Source organism: Girardinichthys multiradiatus, chromosome 20 (assembly GCF_021462225.1).
Source record: "Girardinichthys multiradiatus isolate DD_20200921_A chromosome 20, DD_fGirMul_XY1, whole genome shotgun sequence".
Classification (NCBI taxonomy): Eukaryota; Metazoa; Chordata; class Actinopteri; order Cyprinodontiformes; family Goodeidae; genus Girardinichthys; species Girardinichthys multiradiatus.
Window position 1 is genome coordinate 35,022,437 of NC_061812.1, and position 16,225 is coordinate 35,038,661.

General features: G+C 40.9%; 2 protein-coding genes across 4 annotated transcripts in view; one reads left to right on the top strand and one right to left on the bottom strand.

The window, feature by feature from the left end:
- The first annotated feature begins 3,354 nt into the window (after window positions 1–3,354).
- The window catches only part of tacc1 (transforming, acidic coiled-coil containing protein 1), a 40,458-nt gene continuing 27,587 nt past the window's right edge, over window positions 3,355–16,225 (top strand). The window contains exon 1 of the mRNA XM_047348818.1: window positions 3,355–4,428. Within this exon, the coding sequence (XP_047204774.1) occupies window positions 4,352–4,428 (77 nt within the window). The 5' untranslated portion in view covers window positions 3,355–4,351. The remainder of the gene's footprint in view (window positions 4,429–16,225) is intronic.
- On the bottom strand, window positions 4,739–14,140 carry aggf1 (angiogenic factor with G patch and FHA domains 1). Of its 3 annotated transcripts, none has more exons than XM_047348820.1 (16): window positions 14,034–14,140; window positions 13,901–13,953; window positions 13,537–13,736; window positions 12,637–12,736; window positions 12,353–12,549; window positions 12,100–12,231; window positions 11,792–11,992; window positions 9,756–10,182; window positions 9,459–9,567; window positions 8,628–8,679; window positions 8,441–8,542; window positions 8,194–8,359; window positions 8,031–8,110; window positions 7,807–7,934; window positions 5,831–5,930; window positions 4,739–5,429 (listed from the first exon to the last, which is right to left on the bottom strand). In XM_047348820.1, exons 3-16 carry the CDS (start codon window positions 13,726–13,728, stop codon window positions 5,190–5,192), a joined length of 2,226 nt encoding a protein of 741 aa, XP_047204776.1. In that variant the 5' UTR covers window positions 13,729–13,736; window positions 13,901–13,953; window positions 14,034–14,140; the 3' UTR covers window positions 4,739–5,189. The 3 variants fall into 3 exon arrangements, with proteins under 3 accessions (XP_047204776.1, XP_047204775.1, XP_047204777.1); XM_047348819.1 differs by having other exon boundaries at window positions 8,031–8,113; XM_047348821.1 differs by lacking the exon at window positions 9,756–10,182 and adding an exon at window positions 11,535–11,604 and having other exon boundaries at window positions 8,031–8,113.

Below are 16,225 nucleotides of genomic sequence, written 5' to 3' on the forward strand. Positions count from 1 at the left end.
AGGGACAGGGGTGGGAGACTCTGAGCAGTGTCTTTGAATGACTCACATGCCGGGAGGAAGCAGTAGCTGTGTTGGAATTTCCATTCTGTTTGGAGCACAGGAATTTTGGCCTGGATGCAGCGTTTGATGGGCGGAGTCAGCTCGCCGACACCAGCCATGTGACAGCTCTAAGAAGACTACATAATAAGCTTAGGATTTCACAACCTTCTTATCTTTATGAAATGGTGCACAAAAGATGGCTTGTTTCAAAATACGCTACCAGTCAAACGTTTTAGAAACACTTTCTCATTATATGGTTTTCTTTATGTTTATGACTATTTACATTGTACACAGATTCTAACTGAAGGCATCAAAACAGTGAATGAACACATATGGAATTATGTAGCAAACCAAAAATTGTTAAGGAGCTTTAAATATGTTTTATGTTTTAGATTTCTTAAAGTAGCCGCCCTTTGCTGTAATGACTGAAATATTAACCTTTGACCGTCTCTCAATGAACCTCTGGGAAGTTCTTTCAAGACTCTTTGGAAAACTATTTCTGATGACCACTTCATGAAGCTCATGGAGAGAATGGTAAGAGAGCAAAGCAGTCATCAAAGCAAAGGGTGGCTATTTTGAAAAATCTAAAATCTAAAAATATTTAGAGCTATTTCACACTTTTTGTTTACTATACAATTACATTTGTGTTCATTCTTAGCTTGGTGCCTTTGGTGAGAATCTACAATGTAAATAGTCATGAAAATAAAGAGACCCATTAAATGAAAAAGTGTATCTAAAACATATGACTGATAATGTATATTTGTTCTAGAATGTGTTGAAAATCCAGATAATTTCCTCTTTGCGCCAAATTGTCATTCTGCATGATCCGTTTAAAGCCCCACCTCCTGATGTCTTCTCCCCATACGTACACATTCACAGTTACAGTGTGGAGTCTTGTTTGAGCTGCAGCCTAGTTTCTAGTGCTGTGTTTTTGGCCAGAAAGCCAAGCTGTGATTTCAAGTGAGCTCAGATGTGCAGGCGTAGCTGGTGGACAGAGAGAGCTCAGGCGGAAGTAGGAGGTGGGGGGTCGGGGTGCATTGAGTCAACACAGGATTGTTTCTCAGACTTTTCAGGGGTATCAGATTAAAGGGGACTGAATACAAATGCAGATAAAACATTTCACGTCTCTATTTTTTAAGAAAATGTAAAACTAAGAATCATTTTCCTTCCTCTTTAGAACAATGCACTGCTTTGTGTTTGTCTATCACATCAAATCCATATTAAAAAACATTTTAGTTCATGGATGTTATTTGATAAAATATGAATAAGTAAATACTTCTGTCAGGTACTGTATGCTTACAATAAAATCATAAAGCCATACAAGTAACTACAATACAGCAATAAAGAATTGCATAACATTTAAATCAAATTAATCACCAGAAGAAATAGTGATGAAAGAGACCCTGATGGCTCTGTGAACGTCAAAGTCACACATAAAATCAGCTGATGGGTGAAGGAGTCTAGAATGCAGCATATTTTCTACGCACAGCAGGGTGTTTATGTGCACATAACCGACAGTTGATATTTTTTGTGCCACCTTTATAACATCAGTGTGCTGTAGATCTGTTAGCCTACTGGTAAAAAAAGATACCAGAAGCTGTTCAGTCTATGCTCAAACCTGATTGGCTCAGAACATGAATGTGCAGGGCGAACTCTAAGTTCATTGTCTCAAAGTTCTAAATAAGAAAGCAAAGAAATCACTTAATCTGCTTGTGTAAATGAGGTAACTAATTGATTAATTGTATTTAGTGTCATAACTTTTTCATTTATCTTTATCTAAATATCTCCATTTACTTATTGATATTTATTTTCATTTAGTTATCGTAGTTATTTGTTACTGCTGCATACTTTCTTTTTTATGAACAGTAATGTTGTGACATGCCTATTTTAAAACCTTAGAAAATGTTTCCAGACACAGATTTGTAATTAACATTATTGTGTAAAGCTGTGAGAGCTAATCTGGGCGTAGAAAAGACATTCTTCTCCCTTCATCGGTTGTATTCTGACCGATCTCAAACATCAAGATTAGAAGCAAGATTTCTGTCTGTGAATCAAATACCTGAAACACGTCATTCATTGGACGGTCTTCATTATCTGATGCCAGTTTAAATAAATAAATCCACTAGTCGTTTTTTCACAACAGGGGGACATGCTGCCATCGTGACCAGGACTCTCTAGAAGAGCTGCAGTAGTTTAATGTAACCTTAATAGCTTGATAATTATCATTAATAGCAAGTGTAGCTGATTTATTTCAGGTTTCCCATCAACACCATGGTTACTCATTCTAATAGCTCGTGGCAGTATTTCCTTTTGTTTGCCTTGAGTACTTCATGCATTGTGGTCACTACAGTGGAAGCTTATTTAAAAGCCAAGTTCTTGCATGTGTGACTGTTGATTGCTCTTGCAAATTAGCCTCTCCACTGGACTCTTATTTTGACCAACCAGTTTAAGTTTAGAATAAGAAAATCTTTAAATCTTTCTTCAGACAGGATTAGATTTATCATAAAACTGCTGTACATTAAACATATTGGTAACAATTAAGAATTATTCAAATCTGGACGTTATGCTTTTATTTTACGGTGAAATGGCTATTTGCATCATTACAGAGATTATACTAAAGTAAAAACGTTTTTTTTTTTTGCAAATTAGCTCACTTTATGTGTTAGAGTGGTTTATTTTGAGGGCTTAGGCGCAGTACTGCACCGGGGGAACTCGTACCCCTAGTGGTACGTGGAAACATTTAATATTTTATTTCCAAGATGATGGGTAAATATTATCAGTTAGTATGGATAATTCTTGGATGTCTGATGCTTAATTAGGACCCAGGTGCAGAATACACTAAGCTTTTATCAACCAAAAGAACAAAAAAGGCACAATAAAACAACTATAGCCAGAAAGACTGGAGCAGGGGTGTCAATGCTGTTCACCTGCAAGATGAGAGAAATGTACGAGCTGTTTCCTCTCTGCAGAGATCTATCGAGGGTTACTAAAGACAAGCAAGCTCAGATGTCTCAATAAAGCTCAGTTAAATGATGAAAACAAAGTTAAACTGATATAGTCACCCTGAGCATTAGTTTTGTTAAGTGTTCTGTTCCTGATTACTGGGAACTTGTTCAAAAGAGCTCCAGTTTTTGTTATAACAAAAGCAGGTTTATTATTTATGTTGATTTTGTATTTATTTAGATGCTTTCTCAACAACAGTTATCTTTAGGTTTTATTTGAGCTAAAAATAATAAAAAGCCTAAGAAACAAATGTTCAAGTTAAGGAGATTAAATAAAATAATTTTCATTTAATAATACAGTTACAGATTGTATTTTTGCTAACATGATTGACTGAGGGGGGACCCGTGGTAAACAGAAGTTGGGAACCACTGCAGTAGTATTGGAGTGAGGACATGTAGAGAATGCAGGCTGAGATGGCTAATTTTTGTCCTTCACACTAAACCGTTTTAGAAAATGGTCGCTTTATTTTAACAGAAATATATTCAGATTATTTTATGGTTTTCACTCAATGTTTGTCACGTATTTATTCCAAAGTTGAAATGCATGTTGTCCACCTGAGTGGACCAGTAAAAAAAAAAAAAAAAACTCAGGCAAGTACCCTTTTAAATAAAAACGTAAACATTTCAGTTGTGCCTATAGATTGACAATGCATAGAAAAATAACTGAATAATTCGCTGAAGTGCATGTTTGGGTATAGTTTAAAACATTACATCAGATAACCCTGAAATTACTTCAGCTCCACCTCATGGCAACCATGAACACAGAACATGTCTGTACCTGTTCATGGCAGCTCTTCACAAAAAAGCTCTGTTGTTGACTCGGGATTGGTGCGTTTTCTCTGTGGAAGAAGTCGTGTGAAATTATGTTGCATTCAATAAATGTGCGAGAAAACTGCATATAGCTAAGATCAGGCTGAAATAATTATGAATGTACAGAGTTTAATGTGCTTGAATTTAAAACTTCCTGTTTTTTCTTAAAATATGTGCCTTGACCAGTCAGGAACTGGTAAAACCACATCCCACCTTCTGTCATGACTAATCTTTTTATGGCTGAGGGGTTGTATTCAGAACAAAAGCAGCACAGCACCGATCCCTCCCATTTTTATTCCACAATATATCAAGCTAAAGTGCAGTTGAATTAAAGGAGGAGACTTGCAGGGCTGCCAAGAGGAGGGAGGGCTCACCTGTCAGGAGAGGAGGAATCTGACAGCAGCGCCCTGCTGTTACCTGCTGAAACTGTCACAGAGCAAAACATGCCCAACAACTGAGGGACACTCCGGTGGCGTCCATCCTTCGGTTGGAGATTTAAAATGGGTGGGACACAAAGTCAGGATCGGAAGAACAGCAGCCGGCGAACGAGTTTTAGGAGCGTCGTTAAAAATATAACGTGAGTCTCTCCTCACTCTGAAACGTGTTTCTACTTCTGTCACTGTATACTGAAGATGTCTAATGATTAGGGCACACAGTCTGAACATTACCAACCAGAAGCTGCAATACTAACTGTGCAGCTTGTGTGTTGTTTTGCACTGACCTCTGTTCAAGCATAGATGCAAATATTCACACACCCTCATAGAAGAGATAAGGCTACAAGGAGACAGGCTGTGAAATGTTTGCTTCTGGGGACTCAGAAGAATGTGGATTTTCTCTAAGCAGGTCATAAACAGATGTTATCCCAAAAAAGTTATCTACTAAAAAAGAACTGTTAAATGAGTCATGTTTGTTTTTAAGTTCATCAAATGTTCAACATGAATCGTTGCTTTTCGTTAGAATAGACTCATGGCTGTCTTGTTACAGTATGATCTCACTCTGAGAACTATAACTTGACATGTCAATATTTGCCTGAGGAGGCTTGTGTCCTGCAGCTCAGCTTGAGCCGCGGTTCTTAGTTTGAACGGTTTCCATGCAGAGAAGAAAAGTGGGACAAGTTTTAGAAAGTGGGCTGATGCACAGCACTCAGACTACAACTCTTTTATACTTACAGGAAGAAAGCAAACATATAAACAATGTTCGGTGTTACTGTTAACAAAACGGTCAGTTGGTACCAGGAGTTTCTCAAGCTTTAACACAATCATATTTTCCTTAGGAAGTGAGGACATTCCCTCCTCTCCTCCACATTAAACCAACAGTGAGTTCAGGTGTAAGTCACTCCTAACCCTGGCTGCCTGTTTCCAAACTGGTTTGTGAGTCCTCCGCCTCCTCTGATCGGACCCAGGCTTTACTCTTCTGGGTTTTGGTTGTTGGCAGGTCGGGATGACAGGAGTCGGCGAAGCGCTCGCGAGCTTTCTCCCAGTTCTTATGGGACTTGGATCTGATTGCAGAAATGTCGTCCGCGGACATGAAGCCACCCGCTCCCAGACCTGACTGGGACTTCCGGATTTTCAGCTCGATCTGTTGGAACAAGGACAACAGACTGTCAGGCTTTGGAACACATAAACACAAGAGATGCACTGATCAGGCTTTTTATGGCCGATGCCGATATCGGCCTTTGGACGTCTGTCCTGTTGACGCAGGCCTTGTTGGTTTTGAAGATTATATCACATAAACAAGGAACATTTCGCTGCAGTTTACTCTAATTTATGAATCCAACCAAATCCAACCAGATTTGTTTTAAACTCAACAAATACATCGAATACATCCTGTCTGTTGAACCTTTTATAGACTGAAAATGTTTGTAGTTCTTGGGTTTGATGCAGAAATAATTTTTCAACATTTTACCAAAGGATCCAGGAGAAATCGTTTAATCTCTGGAAGACTGATTGCTACATGTCTAATTAACAGGATTATCTTACCGGATCAATCATTCCCCTTCCCTCTTTTCCTAGCCCCTCTCCTTTTTTCCAGCCCATTTTTTCCAGCATCTTCCGGCCCTTGTTGACCTCACTGATCTCCCTTCAGAGGACAAAAAACAATATATGAGAAACATGCAGGGTTTCCACACATTTTCCATGGAAAAATCCCAGACTTAAAATTCCAGACTTCTCAGCCCTTATCTCCTCTTAAAAATTACTAATAAAGTTACCTCTCCAAGTATGGCAGAGATTTCTACAGTGGTCAGACAATGAATAAATGAATGAAGGACATGATAAGGAATTAAGTTACAGGTCCTTCTCAAAAAATTAGCATATTGTGATAAAGTTCATTATTTTCTATAATGTAATGATGAAAATTTAACATTCATATATTTTAGATTCATTGCACACTAACTGAAATATTTCAGGTCTTTTATTGTCTTAATACGGATGATTTTGGCATACAGCTCATGAAAACCCAAAATTCCTATCTCACAAAATTAGCATATTTCATCCGACCAATAAAAGAAAAGTGTTTTTAAAACAAAAAACGTCAACCTTCAAATAATCATGTACAGTTATGCACTCAATACTTGGTCGGGAATCCTTTTGCAGAAATGACTGCTTCAATGCGGCGTGGCATGGAGGCAATCAGCCTGTGGCACTGCTGAGGTCTTATGGAGGCCCAGGATGCTTCGATAGCGGCCTTTAGCTCATCCAGAGTGTTGGGTCTTGAGTCTCTCAACGTTCTCTTCACAATATCCCACAAATTCTCTATGGGGTTCAGGTCAGGAGAGTTGGCAGGCCAATTGAGCACAGTGATACCATGGTCAGTAAACCATTTACCAGTGGTTTTGGCACTGTGAGCAGGTGCCAGGTCGTGCTGAAAAATGAAATCTTCATCTCCATAAAGCTTTTCAGCAGATGGAAGCATGAAGTGCTCCAAAATCTCCTGATAGCTAGCTGCATTGACCCTGCCCTTGATAAAACACAGTGGACCAACACCAGCAGCTGACACGGCACCCCAGACCATCACTGACTGTGGGTACTTGACACTGGACTTCTGGCATTTTGGCATTTCCTTCTCCCCAGTCTTCCTCCAGACTCTGGCACCTTTATTTCCGAATGACATGCAGAATTTTGAACAACAGTCCAGTGCTGCTTCTCTGTAGCCCAGGTCTGGGGAATGCGGCACCTGTAGCCCATTTCCTGCACATGCCTGTGCACGGTGGCTCTGGATGTTTCTACTCCAGACTCAGTCCACTGCTTCCGCAGGTCCCCCAAGGTCTGGAATCGGCCCTTCTCCACAATCTTCCTCAGGGTCCGGTCACCTCTTCTCGTTGTGCAGCGTTTTCTGCCACACTTTTTCCTTCCCACAGACTTCCCACTGAGGTGCCTTGATACAGCACTCTGGGAACAGCCTATTCATTCAGAAATGTCTTTCTGTGTCTTACCCTCTTGCTTGAGGGTGTCAATAGTGGCCTTCTGGACAGCAGTCAGGTCAGCAGTCTTACCCATGATTGGGGTTTTAAGTGATGAACCAGGCTGGGAGTTTTAAAGGCCTCAGGAATCTTTTGCAGGTGTTTAGAGTTAACTCGTTGATTCAGATGATTAGGTTCATAGCTCATTTAGAGACCCTTTTAATAATATGCTAATTTTGTGAGATAGGAATTTTGGGTTTTCATGAGCTGTATGCCAAAATCATCCGTATTAAGACAATAAAAGACCTGAAATATTTCAGTTAGTGTGCAATGAATCTAAAATATATGAATGTTAAATTTTCATCATGACATTATGGAAAATAATGAACTTTATCACAATATGCTAATTTTCTGAGAAGGACCTGTAGACAAGAAATCAAATATTTTTTCCATTTTGTTTTCTTGTAGTTATCCAGATTTTTCCAGACCATGTAGGAACCCTGAACATATGAACGGAGTGTTTTCCTTAAAAGGCCAGGTCATCTAAGCACTTACTCATGTACAGAAGCTGGTGCGTCATCTCGCTGGAAAACGCCTTCACTGCCCACCGTCTGGCGGCGAGACTCTGCTCTGTCCTTATATTTCGGGTTCTTTAGGGCTTTGGTCTCCTCATGCTCGCTGCTCTATGTTGGTAAAACAAAGAGATGACCAGCCATGTATACCAAAAGCTTGATTTATACATTAACCCAAAGACAGGCTACGGGTGTTTAAACACTCACTTGCAGGCCATATTTGGCCTTCATTTGCTTCAGCTCTTTCTGTCTCAGGGATTCTTTATCTTCTTTGCTGAGACCAGGACCTTCTAGAAACAAGAGAGTTAGCTTGAACTTTGGAGAGTTTTAAATGACCCATACTAAGGTTCGTGTGGACTTGTTTGCTCACCGGTGCTCTCCTCCCTCCGGTGCTTGCTGATGTGAGCCATCACTTGCCCGGGTTCACAGCCGTCACAGGTATCGGTACCTGAGTGGATGTGGAAGGACAGCACAGTCTCTCCCATCTTAACTTCATCACCATGCATGAGTGCATGAGGCTCTGACTTGGTTTTGGGCTGTAGATGGAAGACTCAGTGAGGAAATCATAGCTCAACTGCAAGTTTTCACTTCTGGTTTATCTGAGATGACTTACTGACCTGCAATATACGGTTTCCGTTGATGACCGTCCCATTCTGGCTTCCCTGGTCCACCAGCATGTAGCTCTGCTGTTCCTGGTCAAAATACACCTCTGCATGGAACTGGAACCAAACATGCAACATTTTTAAACACTGCGTGAAACTATGGGATCATTTCCACCGTCGCAGGAAAAGCAGAGAAGTGTACCTTGCTGACACCCATTTCTGCTATTCGAACTGCATGGTTCATGTCCTTTTCTCTGCAAACAAATACGAGATAATAAGATGAATATTTGCTCAAATTAAGTCACAATGTTTTTACAAAGCAGCATCCCCTGTGTAGTGGGACTCATGCAGTTACAGCCCCTTTCTAATGGATTTAACACCTAAAACCTTTCACCATTTTCTTACGTTAGATCCCCAAATATCTATAAACTTTACATGAGTTCCAATTCCATGTGTGGCGGAAAGCCAACACTGCAGATCACCATGTATGCATCACCTACACGGTGAAACATGGTGGTGGCAGCATCAGGCTGTGGGGATACTTTCCTTTTACAGAAAAGAGGAAACGGGTTAATAGAAGATGCACAGAGCCAAATTCAGGGCAGTAATGAGAAAAAAAAACCTGTTAGAGGCTCTAAAACATTTAAGACGGGGGTGGATGTTCACCATGACTATATGTGACAAACACCTGAAAACCATTGTTCACAAATACTCATCTAACCTGACTGAGCTTGAGGTATCTCTAGGTGCCCAAAGCTGGTAGAGTCATAAAGCATCATGTAAAACATCTGAAATTGCAGCATAAGGGGGTTCTAAAAAGTACCGATTAACATTATTCTCAGATTTTTCTTTGTAAAAATGTTAAAAACTGTGTATTTTGCTTTTTACTTAATTCCAGACTTTGTGCTGGTTTGACACATAAAATCCCAATGAAACACATTGAAGTTTGTGGGGGTGATGGGGAAAAATGTCAAGAGGGCGTGAATACTTTTGGGAGCACTGTGCATAAACCAGTGAAAAGAAAAGAACAAACCTGCCGAATGTAGCTGAAGAATCGGCTGTGATGATGAACAGCGTTCCCACCTGCAGCACCGGAGACCTGACCACAGTCACTCGAACGCAGGGAGGCCAAAAGTTATTAACTGTAAGAAACGGAACAAACCAGCAGGATTAGCAGCTGAACGACTTACAGGAAGAATCAGAACAATCAGACGACCCATCGTGAGTTCTAGCTTGATGTTATGAATAGATTTAATAAACTGCCCCAGAGCATGAGTTTGAGACATCTGCGTTCCACATCTGTCAGATTTTGGAATAATTTTCCTCTCACCTTCTTGGCTGTGCACTTCCATTTCTGACTCAGGACTTTCCCTGGAATGTTTGGGGCTGGAACATGATGAAGGTGATGAAGTGGATACCAAATCTTCTCTCTCAGACTCTGTGATCTCGCCCTCCTCTGGTTCACTGTTGCCCTCAGACTCATCGCTCCGAGCCAGGCTCCTTTTCTTCCTCTTCTTCTTCTTCTTTTCTGACTTAGATTTCTTCCGCTTCTTTCGGGAACTGCCCTTATCCTCGTAGTGCGAGCCATTTTTCAGCCTTCTTCTCCTTGATGGCGATTTGTCTCTTTCTTTCCCATGTTTTGAAGAGTCTCTTCTACCCTTAGCCAAGTCTGGGCTACAAGACCTTTGGTGCAGTTTTCGGGATTCGGGCCGATCAGTTTCTTCCGTTTCCAGCTTTGCCTCATCCAGTTTGTGTTCCTGCCACCAGACAGTCAGCAGTGAGTTTACTGTGTCCAATGGCAGCGGGCCGGCTGACTTTTTACTGTTGATCCCAAATCTCAGTCACAGAATTCATGGGTCTCAGTCTTTGAAGTCAATTCATTATCATAGAGAAATCCAACCCTCAACTGAATACATTTATACACTCTTGTTTCACAATTATAGGCACCTCTAATAATCCTTTGAAGTTAATATAAGTTTGTTTATTCATCATTCTTTAAAATGATAACAGTTTAAAGGAACCTTTAATTCATAAACCATTACTTTTTGTTTCTGTGGGGTATTAATATGATGTGACACAGAGGCCCATTTCTCTGATCTCCTGGCCAATAGGCTGGAGGACCCATATCTACCTTGCCAGCACTCACAATGAGAAGAAAAAAAAATATTCGCCAAGTTCAGGGTTGAGAACTACAGTAAAAATGGGCATCTTGACGTCACCAAGTCTACACAACAACCATCAAATGCAATGTATGAGCCAAATGCTTGTTTTGGGAGACAAGCAAGAAAAAAAAAGGGTATTTTTGCTGCCATTGCAAAGGAAAACATGGGGAACTGGCTAACTATCGAAACTTTAACTAGAACTCTGTGCTCTGGTCAGATGAGACTAAGATTGAGCTTTTCTGCAACAAACACTCCAGGTGGGTTTGGAGTGGAACAAAGGACAAACATGTGTAATAGCACCCTGTTCCCACTGTTAAGTGTGGTGGAGGAATGATGATGCTGTGGGTCTGTTTCCCTTCCAAACACTCCGGGAAATCTTGTTAAAGTGCTTCAGCATCGTGAATTCTTTGAACAATCTGGAAAAAATTTTTAACAAAATATCTGACTCTCGTCTCTTACAGAAATCTGAAAACAGGCAGTCAGATAAAACAAAATGATCAAACGAGAAACCAAATTAACAAAGAAATGTTTGGCCAGACACCAACCCTGCCTCTTTCTATGGCCGTCACAGGCCTCAGACAGAAGCCCCACCCAACACCTGTGGGGGGCACTCAAGAGACGAGAAGACCTAAGTTTCTGGATGATCTAAAGAGATGACGGAAACAGCAACCGTCAAAAGTCCTTCGACCTTGTGGAATATAGAGGATGAAAAGGTATAAACCGCTGGGGAGTCAATAACTGCACAAACCTGGGATTTTTTCCCCCTCACACTCAATTCATTTACTCAAAATAAATGTTGGATTGTTCTCAGTTTTTCAGTGTGAGATTCTGCTACTGCTATAAAAGACCCAATTTATTATACATTTGTTACACATCTTTTCCAGGTTATCACTAAACGTGTCTGTCGGTGTATTTCATTCATTAGCAGTGTAAAACTACAGGTATACCTCTGAGGGGAGGAGTTTTCCAGTAAGAGCAAATCCTCATTTTAGCCAAAGAGTTTGTCACATCTTGAACCTAGGTCAGAAGAATAGGCTTCAGTCAACTATCCTGCATCATTACAGACAGAATCATTCAAGATTTCTTAAAGACTGAGACCCATTAAAGTCAAGCGAACTTGTAGGGAAAGCACAACTTAAAAAAGCCAGCCGTCATCCACCAAACATTTCCAAGTAATGATGCGTTGTATCCAGTCGCTACATACCCCCTCATCCTGTTGTGACGCCTTCTTGACTCCCTTTTGGACCTTCCTCCATTTCTTGTCAGGAACATGGGTCTCTTGGAAAGGCTCGGCAGAGCTCTGCACGGCAGGCACCTCAATCCTGGAATGAAACTGATACCGTCCGCTTTCTGCATCGTAGTAGTAGTATATGCCCGTGTTGGCATCGTAGTACAACTGACTGACCTGTGGAAAAGAGGGGGGAAAAAATGAAGAAAGTTTACAATAAAAACGAGCAATTAAACCGAATCTGCCACCAGTCAGCCGATTGGCTCTAAAGAAAACCAACAAACCGAGTCATAGTAGAAGCCCGTGCTGTGATCATAATACATCCCAGATGTCTCATCAAAGACAAAGCCAGTCTGTGTCATGGCTTCTTCAGCTGTGGCCCTCAGCATGTCAGCTATGGAGCTCGCATCACCTCCCTGAAACAGACATTATTATGAATGTTATGGTCAACTCAGATTTTAGCTTTAAATCTAATGACAATGTAAAAACACGGGTTTTATAGCTACATTATAGGTAACAGCTCAAACAAAAACATACCACTGTTGCAGCTACATCGCTGCTTTCTGCTGAGGCGGACACATCTGGGGCCGTTGTTTCAATTGCTTTCAATGCCTCGGCTGCCGTACTATCCTCAATCACATCCCCGGCTGCTGCCGTCGCCGTGTCCAGACTTTCCTGGGAATCTGCCCCCTCGACATTCTGACAGTAGCTTCCATAATAGTAATTGTAGTAATCTTGAAAAAAAAATACCCTGAATGTTATTTTTAACGTCTCAACAAACCTTAGTTACATCCTTTAGTTGAGAAGATGTGCAGACGCACCAGATTCTGTCCACACATATTCTTCTGTCTGAGTTTCGCACTCTACCCTGTCTTTCTCTTTCTTCTTTCGCTCATGAATCTCTGCGCTGAGCTGGTCAACCTGAGATCATACAAAAAAATATATATTATGCCTTTGGTTTAAGAATCCTCCCAGTTTCACAGAATTTCTTTATTTTGCATTAAGCTCAACAATATGTCCCAACATTATTATGAAGCCTTTCTACATTCTGTGCCTTGTAAAAAATATTCTTACCTGTTCAACATTTTCAAACTGCTGCTGAAGGAAAAGCATCACCACACCATGATGCTGCCATCACCATGGTGATGGCAGCATCATGGCCCCCATCTCATGGGGATGGTGTGCTTAAGGTAATGCGCAGCGTAAGGTTTTACATGTAGTCCAAAAAGTTTTGTTTCAGTCTCAATTGATCAGAGCACATTCTTCCTCATGTTTTCTGTGTCCTCTACATCTACAGCTTTTAGTGATGGTCTCCTTGTCACACTGCTATACAGACCAGAAGAACTGTCCTCAGTGAGGTGTTCAAAGCTTGGGATGTTAATTTATAACCTATCCCTGCGTTAACGTTCTTCAGAACTTGATCCCTGGCCTGCACTGGATTTATTAAGGGTTATCAGAAGAAAGGGGGTAGCACAAATGCTTGCCTCACTTTTCAGATTCTATTCTTGTAGACAAAATTGAAAATAATTTATCTTCCACTTCACAATTCTGTTCTTTTGTGTTACTTTGTCGCATAAAACCCGCAGAGGTTTGTCGTTGTGAAATGTGAAAAGGCTCAATGGGTTTGAATACTTTTTCAAGGCTCTGTACCTTAACAGGGATGGGGGGTGCGATTAGTTATCAGACGGTGCTGAACGCTGCTGGTGTTGAGGATGACTGACCTGCTTCCTCAGGTCTTCGTTGTAGCTCTCGGTGCTCTTCTGCATCCTCTCAGAGTGGCTAAGCTGCTTCTCTAACTTAGTCAGCTCGGCTCGGCACTCCTTCAGCTCCTGTTTCAGTGATTCCACTCTCAGCCGGAGCTCAGCCACCTCACACTCCGAGTCTTCCTCTCCTCTTCCTTCTTCCTCCTCCATTTGGAAACCTGGAACCACAACAGTCAGAGCTCCAGTACGAATAATACATTCTTAACCAAGTTACTTACAAACCAGAGGCTGAGGCCTTTCTAATAATCATTCGCTGCTCGGTTTATAGGCGGTCCAAACATCACTCAGTTTAATACCTCCGGACTCCATGTTTCTTTCTTACCGTTTGCTTTGTTTTCTGCGACCGGGAGGCGACTTTCTCCTCAACACGACGACCTGAAAGTTGAACATAGACATCTTGTAACTTCCATGCGTGTTGGACAAAGTACATGTTTTTAGGACAATTAGACAGTTACAGTTGTGGCAGCTGAAATGTTTACAGTCCACCGTGCTCGCAACCGCCATTTACTAACGGCGGAAGTGATTCCTCTTCAACGTCTGGCGCCAATCACAAAGAACGGTGTCGCCACCTAGCGACGACCACTGGTAAGCTCTGCATCTGACGTTTAAAAGTTAATTGTTCGTTGATCCTCGAATGTTCCTCATGAAACTGAGTATGGAGGTAACGCCATAACCCTTCATACAGTTAAATGCACAGGTCTGTAGTTGACAGCTGTGAGTTTTATATCCAGAGTTGTCAAGAGTGGAGCATTAGGGGAGACATGGATGTATGTGAGCGTCATACTTTGCTCAGGATGGGAGGGTACTAAATGGGCCTGTGCTCACAATGAGATTCGTGTATGTGACCCACTTTGGTTCTCTAAATACAACCCCTATGTGCAAAATCAGTTGGAGACCTATTAGGTCTTAACTGGGTCTCAAATAGGTTTTAGGAAAATCAGATCAAATTGGGTAATTAATCCATAATCCACAGACCCATTTAGTAAATTAAAATAGTTTTGAAAAGTTCATTTTTTTTTTCAATAATTCAATTAACTAAATACATTATATACTGGGACACTAGCGCAGTTGGTAGAACTGTTGTCTTGCAGTAAGAAGGTTCTTGGTTCGACTCTCGAACATTAATGTGTGGGTTCTCTCTGGGTAGTCCGGCTTCCTCCCACAATCAGAAGACATGCCTGTTAGGTTAATTGGTCTCTCTTAATTGCCCTTAGGTGTGTGAATGAGTCTGTGCATGGTTGTTTGTGTGTTGCCCTGCGATGGACTGGCAACCTGTCCAGGGTGTACCCCGCCTCTCGCCCATAGACTGCTGGAGATTGGCACCAGCTCCCCCACGACCCACTATGGAAGAAGCAGTATAGAAAATGAGTGACTGACTGACGTTATACACTCTAGATTGATTACACACAGACTGATGTTTTCAATTTTTTATTTGTGTTAATTGTGATGATTTCTGCTTAGAGCTAATGAAAACACAACATTTAAGATTAAAATGTTACATCAGACCAATAAAAAAAATAATGCAGAAATGTGAGCTAAATTAAAAGTATGTTTAATACCTGCCTAAAGGATGTTATTTTCAAAAGGTGGTTTTTATCTGACATATAAGCCTCATTGGAACGCCTGTGGTAATAGAATATGATATTAAACCTATATATGACTTTGATGGATTTAGAAATTCAATCTACTGGCGGTGAGGCACAACCCAGATTGTGAATGAACCTGAATGGCTAGTAGAAGTAGTAGTGGTGGAGCATCTGGTGAAGATGAAATGATCCGGACACCTGAGAGTGTGAGGAAAAAAGGAGGAAGGGTCGATAGGGCGAATAGTCAACTACTGGGAAATAAGAGAGCCTTAGAAAATGATGACTTACAATCTTCAACAGATGTCAGAAAGAAGGAAATGATAAGAGAAGAATTTAGAGTCATATTTAAATTTAAGGAAGGCAGTGATTTCAAGAATTAGCCCAATGTCTTTGACTTCAGCTTTGAGATTGGTCAAATAGAAATGGCAAAAGTATTGTAAGATGGATGTCTCTGTCTAAAATGTAGAAATCTTGAACAAAAGAACAATACACTTCAAATTGTATCTAAAAAGATGATAGCAGAGAAGAAAGTGTTTGGGGAACAGAGAGCTGTTAGGGGAGTGATTTCATGGATCCCCTTTGGAGAAAACCTAGTTGAGCTCAAACAACAGTTGAGAGTGGGCAACATTATGGAGATTAGGCAACTTCAAGCAGCCATGACCGAGTAAAAGTTCATAGTGAATTTGTTTGACATTTAATGAAGAAGTCCTTCCAAAAAAGGTGATGATAGGATATTTAACCTTTAATGTAAAAGAGTATGTTCCTCCCCCCACCAGATGCTACAAGTGTCATTGCTATGGTCACACTGCTAATGTTTGTAAAGGCAAACAGAGGTGTAGGAGATGTGGTGGAGAGCATGGTCAATGTGGTGCTACAGGAAAGTGCTATAACTGTCGAGGGGATCATACAGCTGCATATGGAGGATGTACAGAGAGGAAATAAACTGCAAGCATTCAACAGCTTAGAAAAGAGCAGAAAATGTCTTATGCTGAAGCAGTAAAGGTTTATAAAAGTAATGAAGGAGAAGTAATTTCCCCACAGGGAAAGTCTTCTGTAGCAGG